This window comes from Puma concolor, chromosome B3 (assembly GCF_028749965.1).
Source record: "Puma concolor isolate L17-30 chromosome B3, mPumCon1.1.hap2, whole genome shotgun sequence".
Taxonomy (NCBI): domain Eukaryota; kingdom Metazoa; phylum Chordata; class Mammalia; order Carnivora; family Felidae; genus Puma; species Puma concolor.
The window spans coordinates 142156554-142170519 of NC_141672.1; the positions used below are offsets into that span (position 1 = coordinate 142156554).

Below are 13966 nucleotides of genomic sequence, written 5' to 3' on the forward strand. Positions count from 1 at the left end.
AAAAAAAACCAAAAAAACAAAAAACAAGCAAGGGAGAGGGCGAGTGTTGGAACCTGAGTTTGAAGCCAAATTCTATGACCTTTCCACTATCCAATTTAGCCTCCCTTGAGATATCAGACTCTAAGCTATGGAGCTACGGGCCCTAGTTAAATCAAATGACTTTACCATGACCCTCAGGGATGCTGGAACCTGTGAGAAAACCAGCTTTGATCAAAGGCACAATCTCAACAGGGCAGGCAAACCAGTGCCTCCTTCCCTGCAGAAATCATGGTCTAGTGCCCTCTTGTGGCTCAATGTGGAACTGGAGTGAATGTGAACGGGAGGCCCTTGAGGGTGGACTGGAGGATTCAGGATTCACCCCCTTCCCACTAGATTCCTAAATTCTTTCTCCCAGGACTGGTCCCACAGTCCCATCTGTAGCTGACAGTCTTAGTCAATTACAGTAGCCCTGAATGGGATCATCTAGCGAATGGGGAGCTACCCCAGGCAAGAACAGCAGTAAAAGTCCATGGGACCCCATCTGCAAGAGGCTGGGTGCTCCTGAATTAGTCTGCATAGAAATTCCCCACATCCAGAGCGCCTGGGACACTCTGCCCCCTGGCACCCCAACTGAGTCTATCAGTGGGAACCAGCTATCTCCCTGCTCTTTTGAAAGACATGTGCCTTAGTCACTTTGTCACCTTTTCCAGATATACTTCATCTTGGTCCTTCTGTTGCCTTCCTCAGCTTGGCCCAGGTGCTACCTCCACCCACATAACTCCCTCTAGTCCCATGCTTCAACGACCCGGAAATGTCACTGCCTATCACCTCTGTGAGACTCCCATCGTACTACAGGCCAGTTTGGCCTCCGGGCGCCCATCACGTGCCAGGCACCTACCGTAATCTCGTCTAATCCCGACAACTATTCTACAAAGATGGACACAGTTAGCCTGATCTTTCAGAGAAGGAAACTGAGGCTCAGGGAAGTTACACAACGTGGATAAACTGACACAGGGGCAGAGCCAGGATTTAAACTGAAGGCCACGTGGCCAAAGAAGCCACTATTCTCCCTACCACCCCGAGCTGCCTCCCAGACAAAAGAGCCATTGAAAATCTCGGGCGCCAGAATTATTCTAACAGAAGGCCTTGGATTAGAAGCTTAATCCGTCAGGGTGAGCGTGCTGAGCTAGAAGGAGAAAAGACTGAAAGCAGAAAGAACAGATGAGAGCCATAGGAAGTATCTGTGCCCGTGGGGATGAAGTTCTGGAGTGTGGTAATGAGAGGAGGAAGAAAATGAGAGGAACGGCGCATGCGCGCGTGCATACACACTCCCTCGTGAAATCTTACAATAGCATCATTGCATTATTAGCATTATCTCCGTTTTTCAGGTGAGGAAACTGAGGATCGAAAAAGTAGCCAGTCCAAGGTCACAGAGCTGGTAAGAGGCAGAGTTGTGATCTCAAGCCATACATAAGCAGGGTTGCATACACAGACAACCTCCAATCTAGCAGGAGGGCCATGAACGTCAGCTTCACCCCTGCTCTTCAAAGTACCAGCCTCAAAAAAGTGTCAGAAACGAGTAGGTGGGGAAAGATTGACCGCAACAGAGAGGGTCCCATCTGCAGCCCCGGGATGGGTCTCAGGGCAGCATTGCAAGACGCAGCTCTGTGAGCTGAACACCCACCACGAAAGCAGAAGACCCCATCTCCAAAGCTGACAACCACAGTAGTGGGACAGGGCTCACGTGTGGACCAACTAGCGAATGGGGCCAGACAGCGCCTGCTCAATATGAGACTGCCCGAAACAGACAGAAAAGAGCCAAGTACTCACAGAAAGGAAACGGTCCAAACCAGCTTGTCCAGGCAGGGCCTGTCAACTTACGTGGGGATCTCTGAGGGAGAAACAGAGCCCAGAAAGACTAAAAGACAGCACCAAGGTCTCGCACCTGGTAATCATCAGGACCTGGTATTTACTGAGCAGTCACCTGGTGTCTAAGTGACCCCCAAGCTTGGCATGAGGGGAAGGGGGCAGGGAGCAGTGAGCGATCCCCCCACACTAGGTCAGTATATCAAACAGCCTGGGGGAGTTCATAAAGCTCAATTCTTCTGGGACACTAACCCCACAGCGTAACCACCTCTAAACTTCTCTGTGTCCACATCAAGACTGATCTTCGTGGGCAGGAACTACATCCTGTTCACTCATCTCCATTACCCCTGTGCAAATGTGCGGATCCCTCCTGCTGCTGCTGCAGAGACAGACCAGAGGGGAAGAGCAGTGACTTCCGTCCACGCAGGGCACGTGGTCCCAGCCACGTCCCGGGGACCTCAGGCCCAGGAGACTCCCGTGGCTGGGCTGCAGTTACGGTGAAGGCAGGACCAGCTCTGCAGAGAGAAGCCCCGCCTCAGGGACAGGCGACCTCCCTGCTCATCCCTGGCTCAAGAAAGGGTCTGAAAGCCAGGTCTGCCAGCCAGCGCACATCTCACCAGGCTCGAGCCACATCCCCAGCTCAGGCTGGTGCTGGCCTTCACCAGCCTCCTACCGTCTCATGCGTAGCACTGCCCTCTGGTGGCCACCGGGGTCTACACGTAGCTGAACTTGGCAAGCAGGAAGCCAAAGGCTTTAGAGCTTGTTTACGAAGACCTCAGACGTGATGCGCACAGCGAACAGAAGACATGCGCTTGTGCCTGCGCAAAGACACCCCCAGATGCGCACACACAGCCTAGTTTACCGTGGGAGGCAGCAAGGTTAGGACAGCGAGTCTAAGATTGCTCCCTTCATTTTCTCTCTTTGCAAGAGACTAGGGGCTCCTTTCCCTTCCTCTGGAAGAGCCCAAATCCCTCAGCCCCACAGCAGCCGCTAGCAGAGGGTGGGGAAGGAAAGCCACACCAGCTGGGGAGGCAGGGCCCCACGCCAGGACTCACTAGGTGACTGAGCCAAGCCCATCCACCTCCCTTGAGCCCCACGTTCCCCTTGGTAAAACTGGGTTGGACCCCAGTTATTTCCAAACCCTTTTCCAGATCAGGTGATTTATGGTTCAAAGTCTTGATCTTCTTCCTAACTCAAAAATACCCCCAGACATCTAGAAATAGAAACAATCCACATGGCACCCCACTGTTTAGACAGCCCATGAAGCACGTTACCACATCGATCTGACCATGACCCCATGAGGGAGACAGGCAGGAGTACCCCAACTCCCAGAAAGAAAAACCAAGGCCAGGGAGGTTCTGTGATGTGGTGAGCCCTCCAGCCAAGCAGCAGCAAAACAGGGTGTTTCCACAAAGGCGGGCCCTGCGGTCTCAGCAGGACTCCCGCCGTCTCCACGGGGACAGCTGTAGCCATCCTCCCTGCGTCCAGCTCATCCCCGTGGAGAGGCGGACGGAGCTTCCGTGAGCAACGGGGCACAGCGCAGGCGAGAGGAAGGGTGGAGGAGAGGAAAGCCTGCTGGTCTGAGGAGGCAGCAAGAGAAGAGCCATGAAATCAGGGAAGACGCTCTCCACACCAGCTCCCAGCTCTAGCTGCTCGGCACTGTAGACATCCCCCTTCTGCTCCGCGTCTGTCAGCAGTCTTGAAACCCCGAAGCTCTACCTGCGAGAAGCCCCCTTGCCCTCCACTCTCTCACCCGAGCTCTCTCGGGCAACGGGCAGTCAGGGACACGATCCTGCTGACCACACCTCGGCCCAGAGTGGAGCTGGCGGGGACCCAGCCGTCGCCTTCCTGAATCCCCACCGGACTCAGCCGGCACCCGGTCTCCTGGGGGAGCTGACCTGACCTAAGGCCAAGACACCACAGGGTGGTTGGTCAAGGAGGCCTGGGAAGAGGGCTTGGCTGAGACACCGCCCTGGGGGAAGGTGCTGCAGGGAGCGGGTCATGGAGGCAAGCCCCCAGGCCTCCCCGACTGAGACTGCCTGTCTGTGACCCCATCAGCCAGTGCTGCCAGGCCAGCCCCATCCCCATCATCTCATTTGCCTTCCCCTCTGACCGCACCGCCAGGGCAATTCTCATCCACAGACCCGGAATGTTACAAAATAAACGACCCTTCTAGGCCTTCATGTCGACCCTCTTTTTAATTCTTAACGGAGTACGATGGTCGTGTATTCACGAATGACTATACAAATGTGTGTGTCTACCAACATATACTAGCCCAAGAGTCCAGACACTACAGCTTGACATTAAATGTCAGCCCACTCTGTGCAAAATTAAGCAAGTCAAATTCGATATCTAGGCTCGTACTGCACCTGTAAAATGGGATTAATATTAACTAACAGTACCTCTCTCCTAGGGTTCATGTGAGATCGTAATGAACTATTACTTCCAAAGTGCTTGAAACAAGGTCTATAACACAGGAAACACTCGGTACAAGTTAACTGTTGTTATATATTGACGACTTTCTCTTTGCTGGGCGTGATACAGGGCACTGCCCCTCAGAACACTGCTAAGAAGTAGTTATCGCTATGCTCAACTTACAGATAAGGCAACAGAGGCCCAGAAGAGGTAAGGGGCTTGTCCAAACCTAGGGAGAGGCCAGGCCCCGAGGATCAGCTGGGGAAACCCAGCCACCGTGTTCCTCTCCATGCTTGATGATTCTGAGGAAGGAATCCCAAATCTCCTACCACCCAGACCAGGCACACTGGTGATAGGACAAGGCAGATGGAAGGAGGGCCGGGGGACAGAGGTGAGGCTGGAGAGAGAGGATGGGCCCCCCAGCCCTGCACGTAAACAGAGCAGAGCAGAAAGCCTCACCGAGTGAATCTGTAATTGGCGAGGGCCGCAGGCTACGAGGAGCCGTGTGGCTGCCAGCCTCGCCTAGTTGCTGCCTCTGGGGACCCAGAATTTGGAAACATCGCCCCAGAGGGAGACACAGTCGTGGGCAAAGCTCTGGCTTTGCCAGAGCAGAAGAGGGTGACGCCTGCCCCAGCACCTGAGAGAGGGACCCTCCAGTAACCCGGCACCACAGGCAAGTCGTTGGCTCTGTCTGGGCCTCTCGCGGTCCCCTTGGGCAGAAACATGAGGGAGAGGACGCCTGCAGCCGATCCTTCCCGCCATGAGTTCTGGTGAGCCCTGCACAAAATTAAGGATCCTCATGGGGATTCCCAGGGATCCAGTGGGCACTGAGCTTCTGTTATGACTTCAGTGGAGTCCTCATCCTTGGTGATCCAACCCATCAAACAGGAGCAGCAAACATGCCTGGTCTCCAGGAGTATGTGTTTCCCAAAGTGAAGGCGAGTGAGGCTCATGGGATAACAGACGACTTGAGCGGCTGACAGCCACCACCAGATCTGATAAGGGGCGGGGGGGTGGCAAATGCAGCCTCCACTCAGGCCACACCTAGACCCATCTTCCAGGACTCTCAGCTGTCCTCCAATCCCTCACAGACGGACCGTTTCCAGAATGCTGCCCCCGGTGGGAGAAAGAACTTTCTGGATGAAAATGGAGCCACAGGATGTCTAGCCAAAGGACCACCACCAGAGAGAAGAGTCCATGGAACCAGAGAAGTCATGACTGGAGCACCACAGAAGGAGTCACGAGACTCTTCTACAGCTTTCCTTTTGGGAGACATGCAGCTCAACCCTTTTCTTTATTTTGTTGATCGGTACAATGGGACTGCTTATGATCCCTGCTTATGCGCTTCAAGTAGCTGTGGCCAAAATAAACCCAACCACTGTAAACTGGAAAGCATAAGAGAAATGCTGAGGTGTTCAGGAGGTAAATAATTTGCTGGACAGAAACAAAAGGCAGGACCTGACGGGTACTAGGAGATAGTCTTTTGAGACCCAGCCTGGCCCTCCAGTGGTCCAGTGCTGAGATTCTCCTCTGCCACCCAGCCTGACCCCTCCTCTCATTTTCCCTGCTCCCCCTGCCAATCAACCCACCCCTCCCCTGGAACAGAGCTAAGAGGGAGAGTCTGGGCTTCAGGGTCACCTATCCTACTGTCTACCCACCTCCCTCCCAAACCCAGGCTCTTCTAAGCCTTTTGGATTATGGACACACCAAGGTTTTTTGATTACGCATGCTTTAGCAATAAAAATTTTATCTTGTGACCCCAGAACGCTCCTATTTATTAAATCATATGCTTGTGTATCTTCAGTCCATATGCTAAATATTGAACATTCCCTTTTCTAGACAAGAATAACTTGAAATGGAAGTTCTAGCATGTTCCTCTCACATCCAGAGGAGGTCTCTGCTGGGGCAATGACTGGAAGCTTTGCAGAGGGAGGTCTCCTTCTTGCCTTGAGCGCAGAGTAGAGAACAGACAGCCATGAAGCCGGGTGTCTGGCCTCTCAGAGGCTGCAGGCCCCGGTACATTGCTAAGTGTGGCATTTGGTATGGGCAGTTGAGACCAAACTGTGTGGCTCTTTCTAGGTGAGCCAGAGTTCTCTAGAAGTAGGAAGGGAAGGAAGAAGGAAGGGGAAAATGGCCAATGGCCAGAGAGCGATCAGCCCTGCCCTCTTCTGGGGTGCATCACAAAGGTCAGCTACCAACCCCAAAGACGGTGCCCTTAGAAGTGGCCTCACAGAGCCTCGTAGGGGTGCTCCTTGGGCTAGGATGGCAGATGTCCAAGAAGGAAGGGGCACCGCCCCATGGCCTCAATTCATAGCTGAATTTATAGGCTCAGAAAGGCTACAGCACCTCCTAAGGCTCACAGTGGGTTAGGGGCAAGACCAGCGGTAGGACTCATGGTGACTCATCCCTTTCTCTAAGTCTACCTTCCCTCTGGCCACCTGGAGGCCCCGAAGGGAGGCCAGAGACCGTGCCTGTGATCCCAGTATAAACCAAGGAACGGAGTCCAGTGGCAGGAGAAATGCCACAATACTGGCAAAGGTCATCCCGAGAGAAGGTCACGGCCCACCCACACTCCCACTTAAGAGTCAGCTGGGGCGAGGGCTCCCCCATTACACTCAGAGAGGAAGAGAAGGCAGCGGACAGGGACAGGCGGGGCAAGGACAGACAGCATCCCAGGGGAGCAGACATCAGGCCCCTCCCTTCTTCACAGCCGCAAGCGCCACTCCAGCCAGGCAGGACCCTGAGCTGCCTCCCAGGCCCCAGGCTCAGCCCTCCAGGGACCAGTCCCCAAAGGCTCTCAACGCTAGGGTCAGGTTGGGCCGGTGTTCCCCAAAACCACCACGTGCTCAGGTCCCCCTGGAGCTGTAGAGATGATACCCTGGGCCCCAGACTGTGCCGGGAAAGACTCACTTGGGCTTGCGGGGGCTGAAGACTCTGTCTCCAAGCAAAATCCCAGGACCTCTGGAGTCCAGGGTCCCCAGTTTTCATTCCAGAAGTGCCCCACTCCCCAGAGCTGCCACCACTCCCCCTTCCAAATCTCACCACAAAGGCCTCCGGATTGAGCCCACCTCCCTCAGGCCTAGCCTAACTCCCAAGAGCCTGGCTGAGCTCCATGATGCCCTTGGGGCCTGGCTCACACCCCTGCCTGCATCCCAGCTCTCAAGGGTAATTGTCAAGGCTGGCTCTTCCCTTGATCCTTAGAAAGGCTAAGTATCAAGGAGTCAATACAGCAGCCAAAGCCCGAAAGATCCTTCACCCAGCCAGGCAAGGGCCTGCAGGGAAGACCGGGGACACAGAAGGACCTGAGAGCTGCAAACACCAGCCATCCTGGGGTGGCTCCTGCAGAGACCCAGTTGGTGGCTCAGAGTCCCAGCCAAGAAAGAGCTCATGGTATTCCCAAGGCGGGGTAGCCAGTCCCAGGAACTCTGGGCCCTGTGAGCCATCTCCTCCCCTTTGATCTTCAGACAGTCAAAGAAGACACCATTCAGATCCAACCCCAGGCAGGCTTGACCTAGACAGTGGGCCCACCTCCCAGCCACCGCCCTCTGCCTTTGTGACGTCAGAGTCTGGTGGGGCCAGAGCGCAGCAGGGCAGTGCGTGGACCCTTCTAGGTAAGGTTACTGTGTGCCCTGGGCTCCAGAGGGACTGGCCTCCTAAACAGAAAGAGGCCAAGGGAGAGGGCCCTTGGGGAGGAGCGGAGGGCAGACCCACACTTCTGCCCTGATGCCTTACAGGGGCTTCCCTCCTGATACCAACGGGACAGCCCCCTGCTCCATCAGAGGCACCCTCAGCCAGCCTCCGAGGGGTACACAACAGCCAAGCCACACACGACCCTGAGAGAAAGACCATGAGGCACCTCTCAACTGTCTTAAAATTTACGTATTGTCAGTTAAGCACTGAGGGAAGGACCTTAGAACTCTACGGTCCCACAACATCTGTGGAAGCCAGCCCCCCCGGTTCCCGTAGCTAGGCCTGATGTCGAAATCTGGCTACACCCCAGCCTCTTCTTCATCCCCCAGAGTCTGCCCAAGCTGCACCCCTAAGCATCCACCAGCAAGAGCTTCAGGCTAGTAGAAGACTGCAGGACCCCTCAACTCTGCATCTCTGATAGCGCCAGAAATCGGAAGATCACGCTTTCCTCCGGCCGAGCCCCGGCTTCAACTCAAGCCCCCCTGCCAGATCATGCTGAAGTTGGGCCTCCTGCCCTGCAGTGAGAGCTTCTGTCTGTCCTTAAGGCCCTCCTCCCGGCCTGCTTCCACAGGCTTCCAGGCAGAATTGGGGCCTCGGCTTTGGTGTTGGACGGACAGAGATCCAAGCCTGGCTCTCCACTGGGGCTACGTGCCCCCAAACATTACTCTGCCACCCTGAGCTTCCATTCCCTCGGGTAAAACAGGACACGGTGACATCTGCTTCCCAGGCTGAGCATGATTCCCCCTGCCTCCCTCCACTGATCTCTGCCTCTGGGCTAGAAGACGAAGCCCTTCCCCGAGTTCAGTCAATACCAGCCATAGATGTAACAGGGCACTGGGGAAAAGATGGGGTGAGGAAGGGTCATCAGACCCATGACCTCTGACCTGCCTCTCTCCCACCTGCCACTCCACACAGCTCCTGTGGGAATCCAGTTCCCTGGCTCTTAGGTGTTGGGGTGGATTTAAAGAGAGGAGTCCCATCTGCAGAGTCCCGAAGCAAGGATGGGGACACACACACAGTCTCCCAATACACTCCCTGCCCACCGTCCTCCTGTATGTCCCCCTGGAGTCCTCCAACACCCAAGGGGACAAGAGACTGCCCCATCCCCACCCACCACCCACCTTTCCAGCACCTCTGTCTCGGTACCACTGCCTGGAAAGAGAAGCCAACTCTCCTCGATCAAACTGCTTCCCCAAGCATCGCTTTCAGAGGAGCGCTGAAAACCTCTGCCTGGCTACAGAGAGCCTACGTGATTGTGGCCATCCCTGCCTCCCTCTGGCTTCCTACGGATACACATATCCTGGAAGCAGAGAACAAGCTGAATAAGGCTCCCCAGCTCCCAGAGACCCACACCAGGCCCCCTTCTCTCCAATCCTTGGCCCACTAATCCCCCTGGAAATCCCTAGATCCCACTCCTGAGCCCCTGGACCCACTGCTATGCTCTCCCCACCCCAGCCCCCACAGCCCGATGGTGCACTTCCCAGCTGGAGTTTCCCTGACAATCCGCTCCAGACCCTCCTCCAGGCATCCTCCCGGATGCTGGAATGCTGTGGCCCGCAGGGCAGGAGAGGCAGAGTTGGGTCCATCCTGTTTAGCCCCTGCCCCCCTCCAACCCCTCCCACCTTGGCTGTTTGTCTTATTATCCCAGGCCCACCCGCTGAAGGTAGTGAGGACGTGAGCGGCAGAGCTAAGATGTGGGTCAAGCTGGTCTCCTGGGCCAGGAGTCAGAGACATCTCCCGGGCCGTACATTTCCTCAAACCGTTAGTGGCAAGAACACGAGCACACTCTCCATGAAACCAAAAGGGCTGGCGGGCTTTCTTGGGAGAGCAGGACTGCATTCCTCCCGGCCTGGCCGCCCCATCTCTGAGGCAAAGGGAGGGTTGCCGCCGGGGAGAGCAGCACCAATGGCAGACTTAGCAGGGCTTGAGTCCACCCCAAACGCCTTCCTGAGACCCCAGCCCAGACTTCAGTGTGAATCCCTCTTGGCTTCCTACTCACTTTGAGGGACCCTAAGGGGTGTGGACCTCGGGAGGGGGATAAGAGAGCTATGCCCTGGGCAACCCCAGTGCGTCCACACCCATCTCTGGATGTCAAAATGGGGGGAGGGGGGGTCACCTGGCCCTGAGGTCAGTGGAAGAAAAGATGGCCAGCTTCCCTGGACCCTGAGCTCTTCTTTCCCGGGGGCTCACAGTTTTATCCCCGACCCCTACCCAAGGTTGGGGGGAGGGGGACGGGTGGGAAATACGGGCCACCATAGGTCTCGCTCAGATGGGGCAGAACCAAACAAAACGCGGATCCGAGTTGGATTTTCCCCAAAAAACGCATCTGCAAGATCACATAACCCCCATCCCCAAGACGCGCCAGTCCCCTCTGCTCCGTTCTCCATCCTGACTCGGAATTACCGGAGCAGTCATCAAAGCTCCCAAGGACGGGATCTGTAGGCGCCCAGATGCAGATGAGGGTGGGAAAGGCGGGGGGGTGTCTCGGAAATGCCCAAAATGGGGTTGGAGAGGGCGGGCGAGAGGGAAAGGGAAGAGGTAGGCGTCCATGACGGCCACGACATGTCCAAAGTCTCCCCGCGAGCAGCCAGCTCCCAACTTGTTTACTTGTCAGCGTGCTTTGCGGTTTCCAAAAGGAAATAGTTAAACATCTCAGCTGGATCGCGAACAGTCCCTGTCACCTTCCCTACCGGCTAAGCACCGCCGCTGTCACTGCCGCCGCCTCTGCCGGGAATCGAACCTCGTCTACTTTATTCCACTCGAGCGTGGCCAAACTGTTGCTATTCAGTGGGGGGCAAAGAACTCGACGAGCCACAGCGGGTGGGGGCGGGGGCGGGAGCTGGGCCCCGCAAGCCCTGGGCCGGCTGGGGTCCCCTCCGAGGAGAGGCACACACGCAAGCCCCGGCTCACGCGTGCCGGGGCCGGATCACCTGGACTCCGCCGCCCGAAAGCATCTCCCGAGCCACGGCGAGCCTGACGCGCGCCCGGCGGACGGCGGGCAGCGGGCAGCGGCGAGCTGGGGCGGGCGGGCGGAGGGCCGGCTCCCGGCCGAGGGCGGGCGTGGGGGAGACGCGGAGCGAGAGGGGAGGCGGGCTGGGGAAGCTGCCGCCCGACTTACATGGAAGTGATATTCCTTGAGATGTCTGTGATGTTGATGCTGGCGTTCCCATTGCTGTTCCCTGAATCCTGCCCTTCCAGGAGGGGGAAGAGGTTCCCATCGTCCGGCCGCCGGCAATTGATCTCAGTCCTGCTGCAGACACAATTTGCAGGGCAAGCCAGCACGGAGCCCACATAGTCCAGCCAGACGCTTCCCAGCAAGAAAATCCGCCAGAAACTACACTTGGCTGGGCAAAGAGAGACATCCATCTCCGATCGCGGCTTCTAAAAAAGAGGAGGAGGAGAGGAGAGGGGGGTGGGGTGGGGGGAGTGGGGAGAGCTGGGGGGGAAGGAAACAAAGACGGCGAGGGAGGGGGGAAGGGGGAGGGGGGGCCTCTGCCTTTGAAACGCCGTGCGATCAGATGCAAAATCCTTCAGCGTCTGAAACCATCGCGGCCGCCGCCGCCGCCGCCGCCACCGCCGCCGCTGCCGCCGCCGCCGCCGCCGGGTGGGAGCCGCGGGGAGCGCCTAGTGGCGCGGTCTGCCTGGCATGGTGGCCGGCTCGGCGCTCGCCGGCTCGCCGGGTCCGGGGGCTCGGGAAGCGAGCCGCGCTCTCCGACTCCGAGACTTTGCAGGGTTGCAACAGACGGTGGGGAGGCAAAAAAGAAAAAGAAGGAAAAAAAAAAGAAAAGGAAAAATATGGTGCTAAAGTCACCAAGTCCCACCTACTGGGCAGAATTAAAACGGACACACCTGCAAAACACACACACACACATACACTCACGCAGACACACACCCGGAGCCCGGGGGAAGGAGGAGGAGGAGGAGGAGGATGCAGTCGGAGCTGCAGCAGCCGCCGCGAATGGCTCGTCGCGCGCCTGCAGAAATGTACAAGTGCTCAGAGCCTTACGAAACGCACGGGTTATCGGAGCGTCTTCCTCGGCTCCCTCCCTCTCTTCCCCTCCCTCCTCCCCTCCCTCCTCGCGGCCTCCTCCCCCTCGCCCCGGCTGGGAGCGGCAGGAGAGCGGAATCTCCCCCCTCCCTCCTCTCCCCCTCCCCTTCCCCACACCCCACTCTCTCCCCGCCCGTCCTCTCCCCTCCTCCCTCCCCACCCACCCACCCACTCTCCGGCTCGCGGCTCGCGGCTCTCGCCCGCACCGCCACCCGCAGCCGCGCGGCCGCCCGCCCGCTCCACGCCTCGCGGCCCGGCGCCCGCTCGCCGCGGCCAAGGGGAAACCAAGACGGAAGGGAAAAAGTTGCAGTTGGGATTGAGAGGGTCTGGGCTGGGGAGGGGGAGTTAGCGAGCTGGCTTGCGCGACGCCGAAAGGCGCTCTCCTTTCCACTTTTTGGCCCTCGCGCTGCCCGGTGTTTTGCTGCAATCCGGACCGCGAGAGGAAGTGAAACGGACGCAGCCGAGGTGACCGGGGAGTGCTCCCGAGTCTGGGTGGGGGGCACAGGCCCGAAAACGGCGACGGGGGAGGGGGGTTCGGGAGCGCACTGGAACCGCAGAGAAGCACCCAGAGCCAGGGACGGGGGGCCGCGGACGCGCGGTTCTCCGTCTAAATGACACTTATTTCCGTGATCGAGAGTCTGGGAGCTGGGCTCGGCTGGGAGGGGACTGAGGGGCACGGGAGGGGCTGGTGCCCCCACCCCGCACCCCCTGCGCCTTCTTGGCGGTGGGCTTTGCGTTCGGCGTTGGGAGGGGAGGGATGGAACCAGCGCCCCAAGGACTGCGCTAGGGAGCCGAGGTGGCCCCGGGCGAGTCGTGCGTGGGAGAGAAACGGCCGGGGAAATTGAGATGCAAGGGGCATTTTTTGGCAAGCAGACCAGCACCGTCAGAGGCCGGCTTCTTGGGCTCGGCTCTCGGGTGCGCTGCTCTGGCTGCCCGGTGAGGGGGCGGGCGGGCTGCTTTCTCCGGATTCGGGGGCGCAGAACCTCCCTTCTTCCCTCCCACACAAGCACCCCTTCCTGGTAGGGGCGCAAAGCAGGTGCAGCCTTTGACGCGAGCTCGGATCCCATCGGAGAAGAGAAGGGTCCCCGCTTTTTGCCTGGGTAGGGCTTTTTCTTTTTCTTTTTTTAATAAAACGTCAAAATGCCAAATGTGAGCTGTTTGCTGAGAAAACCAGAGCATTCGCTGTGGGAAAGGAAAAGAAAGGGTTAGGGAAGTCCGAGCAGGCAAACACACTACAGCATTCACACGCAGAAGAAAGCTGGGCTCTCCTCCCCGATCTTGGATGAGGGCAGGCGACGAGGCGAATACGCTGAATTCAACTGCATCCAGCATCTGAAAGGCTTCTCCCCCACCCCCCTATGGATTCCGATGCAGGTCAGGCAACTTGCAGGCAAGATGGGGGAAGGGGGTATGCGGGTGCCACCCGCCCACCCCAGGCGCAACCACAGACAGACCAGGCGCCTGCGAGTGGCACTGTCGCTGTGAGTAAACTTGGGAAGAAAAAAAAAAAAAAAAAAAAAAGGAAAGAAAGGAACATGTCTATAAAAGGCAGTTTTCCCGACTTCCCCTTACATTCTGCGATCCCTCAGCCTTGGTGAGACTTTTACCCCCTTGTTGCCATTATGGCCTTGTCCCCAGACTGGCATTTTGCCCTCCCACCAGCAGGAGGGGACAGAGAGTGGAGACCTCCTTAGTCTGACAAACCAGTTCCTACTGGTCCTAGGCCAACCCCCTGATACCCTCTGTCCGCTGGGAACCACCCTGCCCTGAAAGTCCCATTCATGGGAGAGGCCTGAGAATACCTGAAAGCCTGGGAAACTGAGGCAGAGTCAAAGTTTGGCCTCAGGAGGTAGCAGGTGGCAGCAGAGATACACAGAGAACCTCCCTCAGACCACCCCAGGGGAGAGTCCAAAAAGCAGGGAAGGACAAAGGGATTGCGCCCAACAGTACTTTTCCAGGCTGAAACTG

The 13966-nt window shown here is 57.5% G+C and overlaps 1 protein-coding gene and 1 long non-coding RNA gene across 7 annotated transcripts in view; one reads left to right on the forward strand and one right to left on the reverse strand.

Moving 5' to 3' along the window:
- The window catches only part of NTRK3 (neurotrophic receptor tyrosine kinase 3), a 400390-nt gene extending 388396 nt beyond the window's left edge, over positions 1-11994 (reverse strand). For 2 of the 6 annotated variants that reach the window (XM_086711502.1, XM_086711506.1), the window contains exon 1: positions 11069-11993. In XM_086711502.1, coding sequence (XP_086567628.1) covers positions 11069-11316 — 248 coding nt within the window. In that variant the 5' untranslated portion in view covers positions 11317-11993. Of the gene's footprint in view, positions 1-11068 lie in introns of all 6 variants that reach the window. The other 4 variants (XM_086711505.1, XM_086711504.1, XM_086711501.1 and 1 more) reach the window with 3 other exon arrangements.
- Positions 7676-8670, forward strand: LOC147580442 (uncharacterized). The gene is made up of 2 exons (XR_015252910.1): positions 7676-7871; positions 8280-8670. It is a non-coding gene; the product is annotated as an uncharacterized LOC147580442 (long non-coding RNA).
- Positions 11995-13966: the final 1972 nt, after the last annotated feature.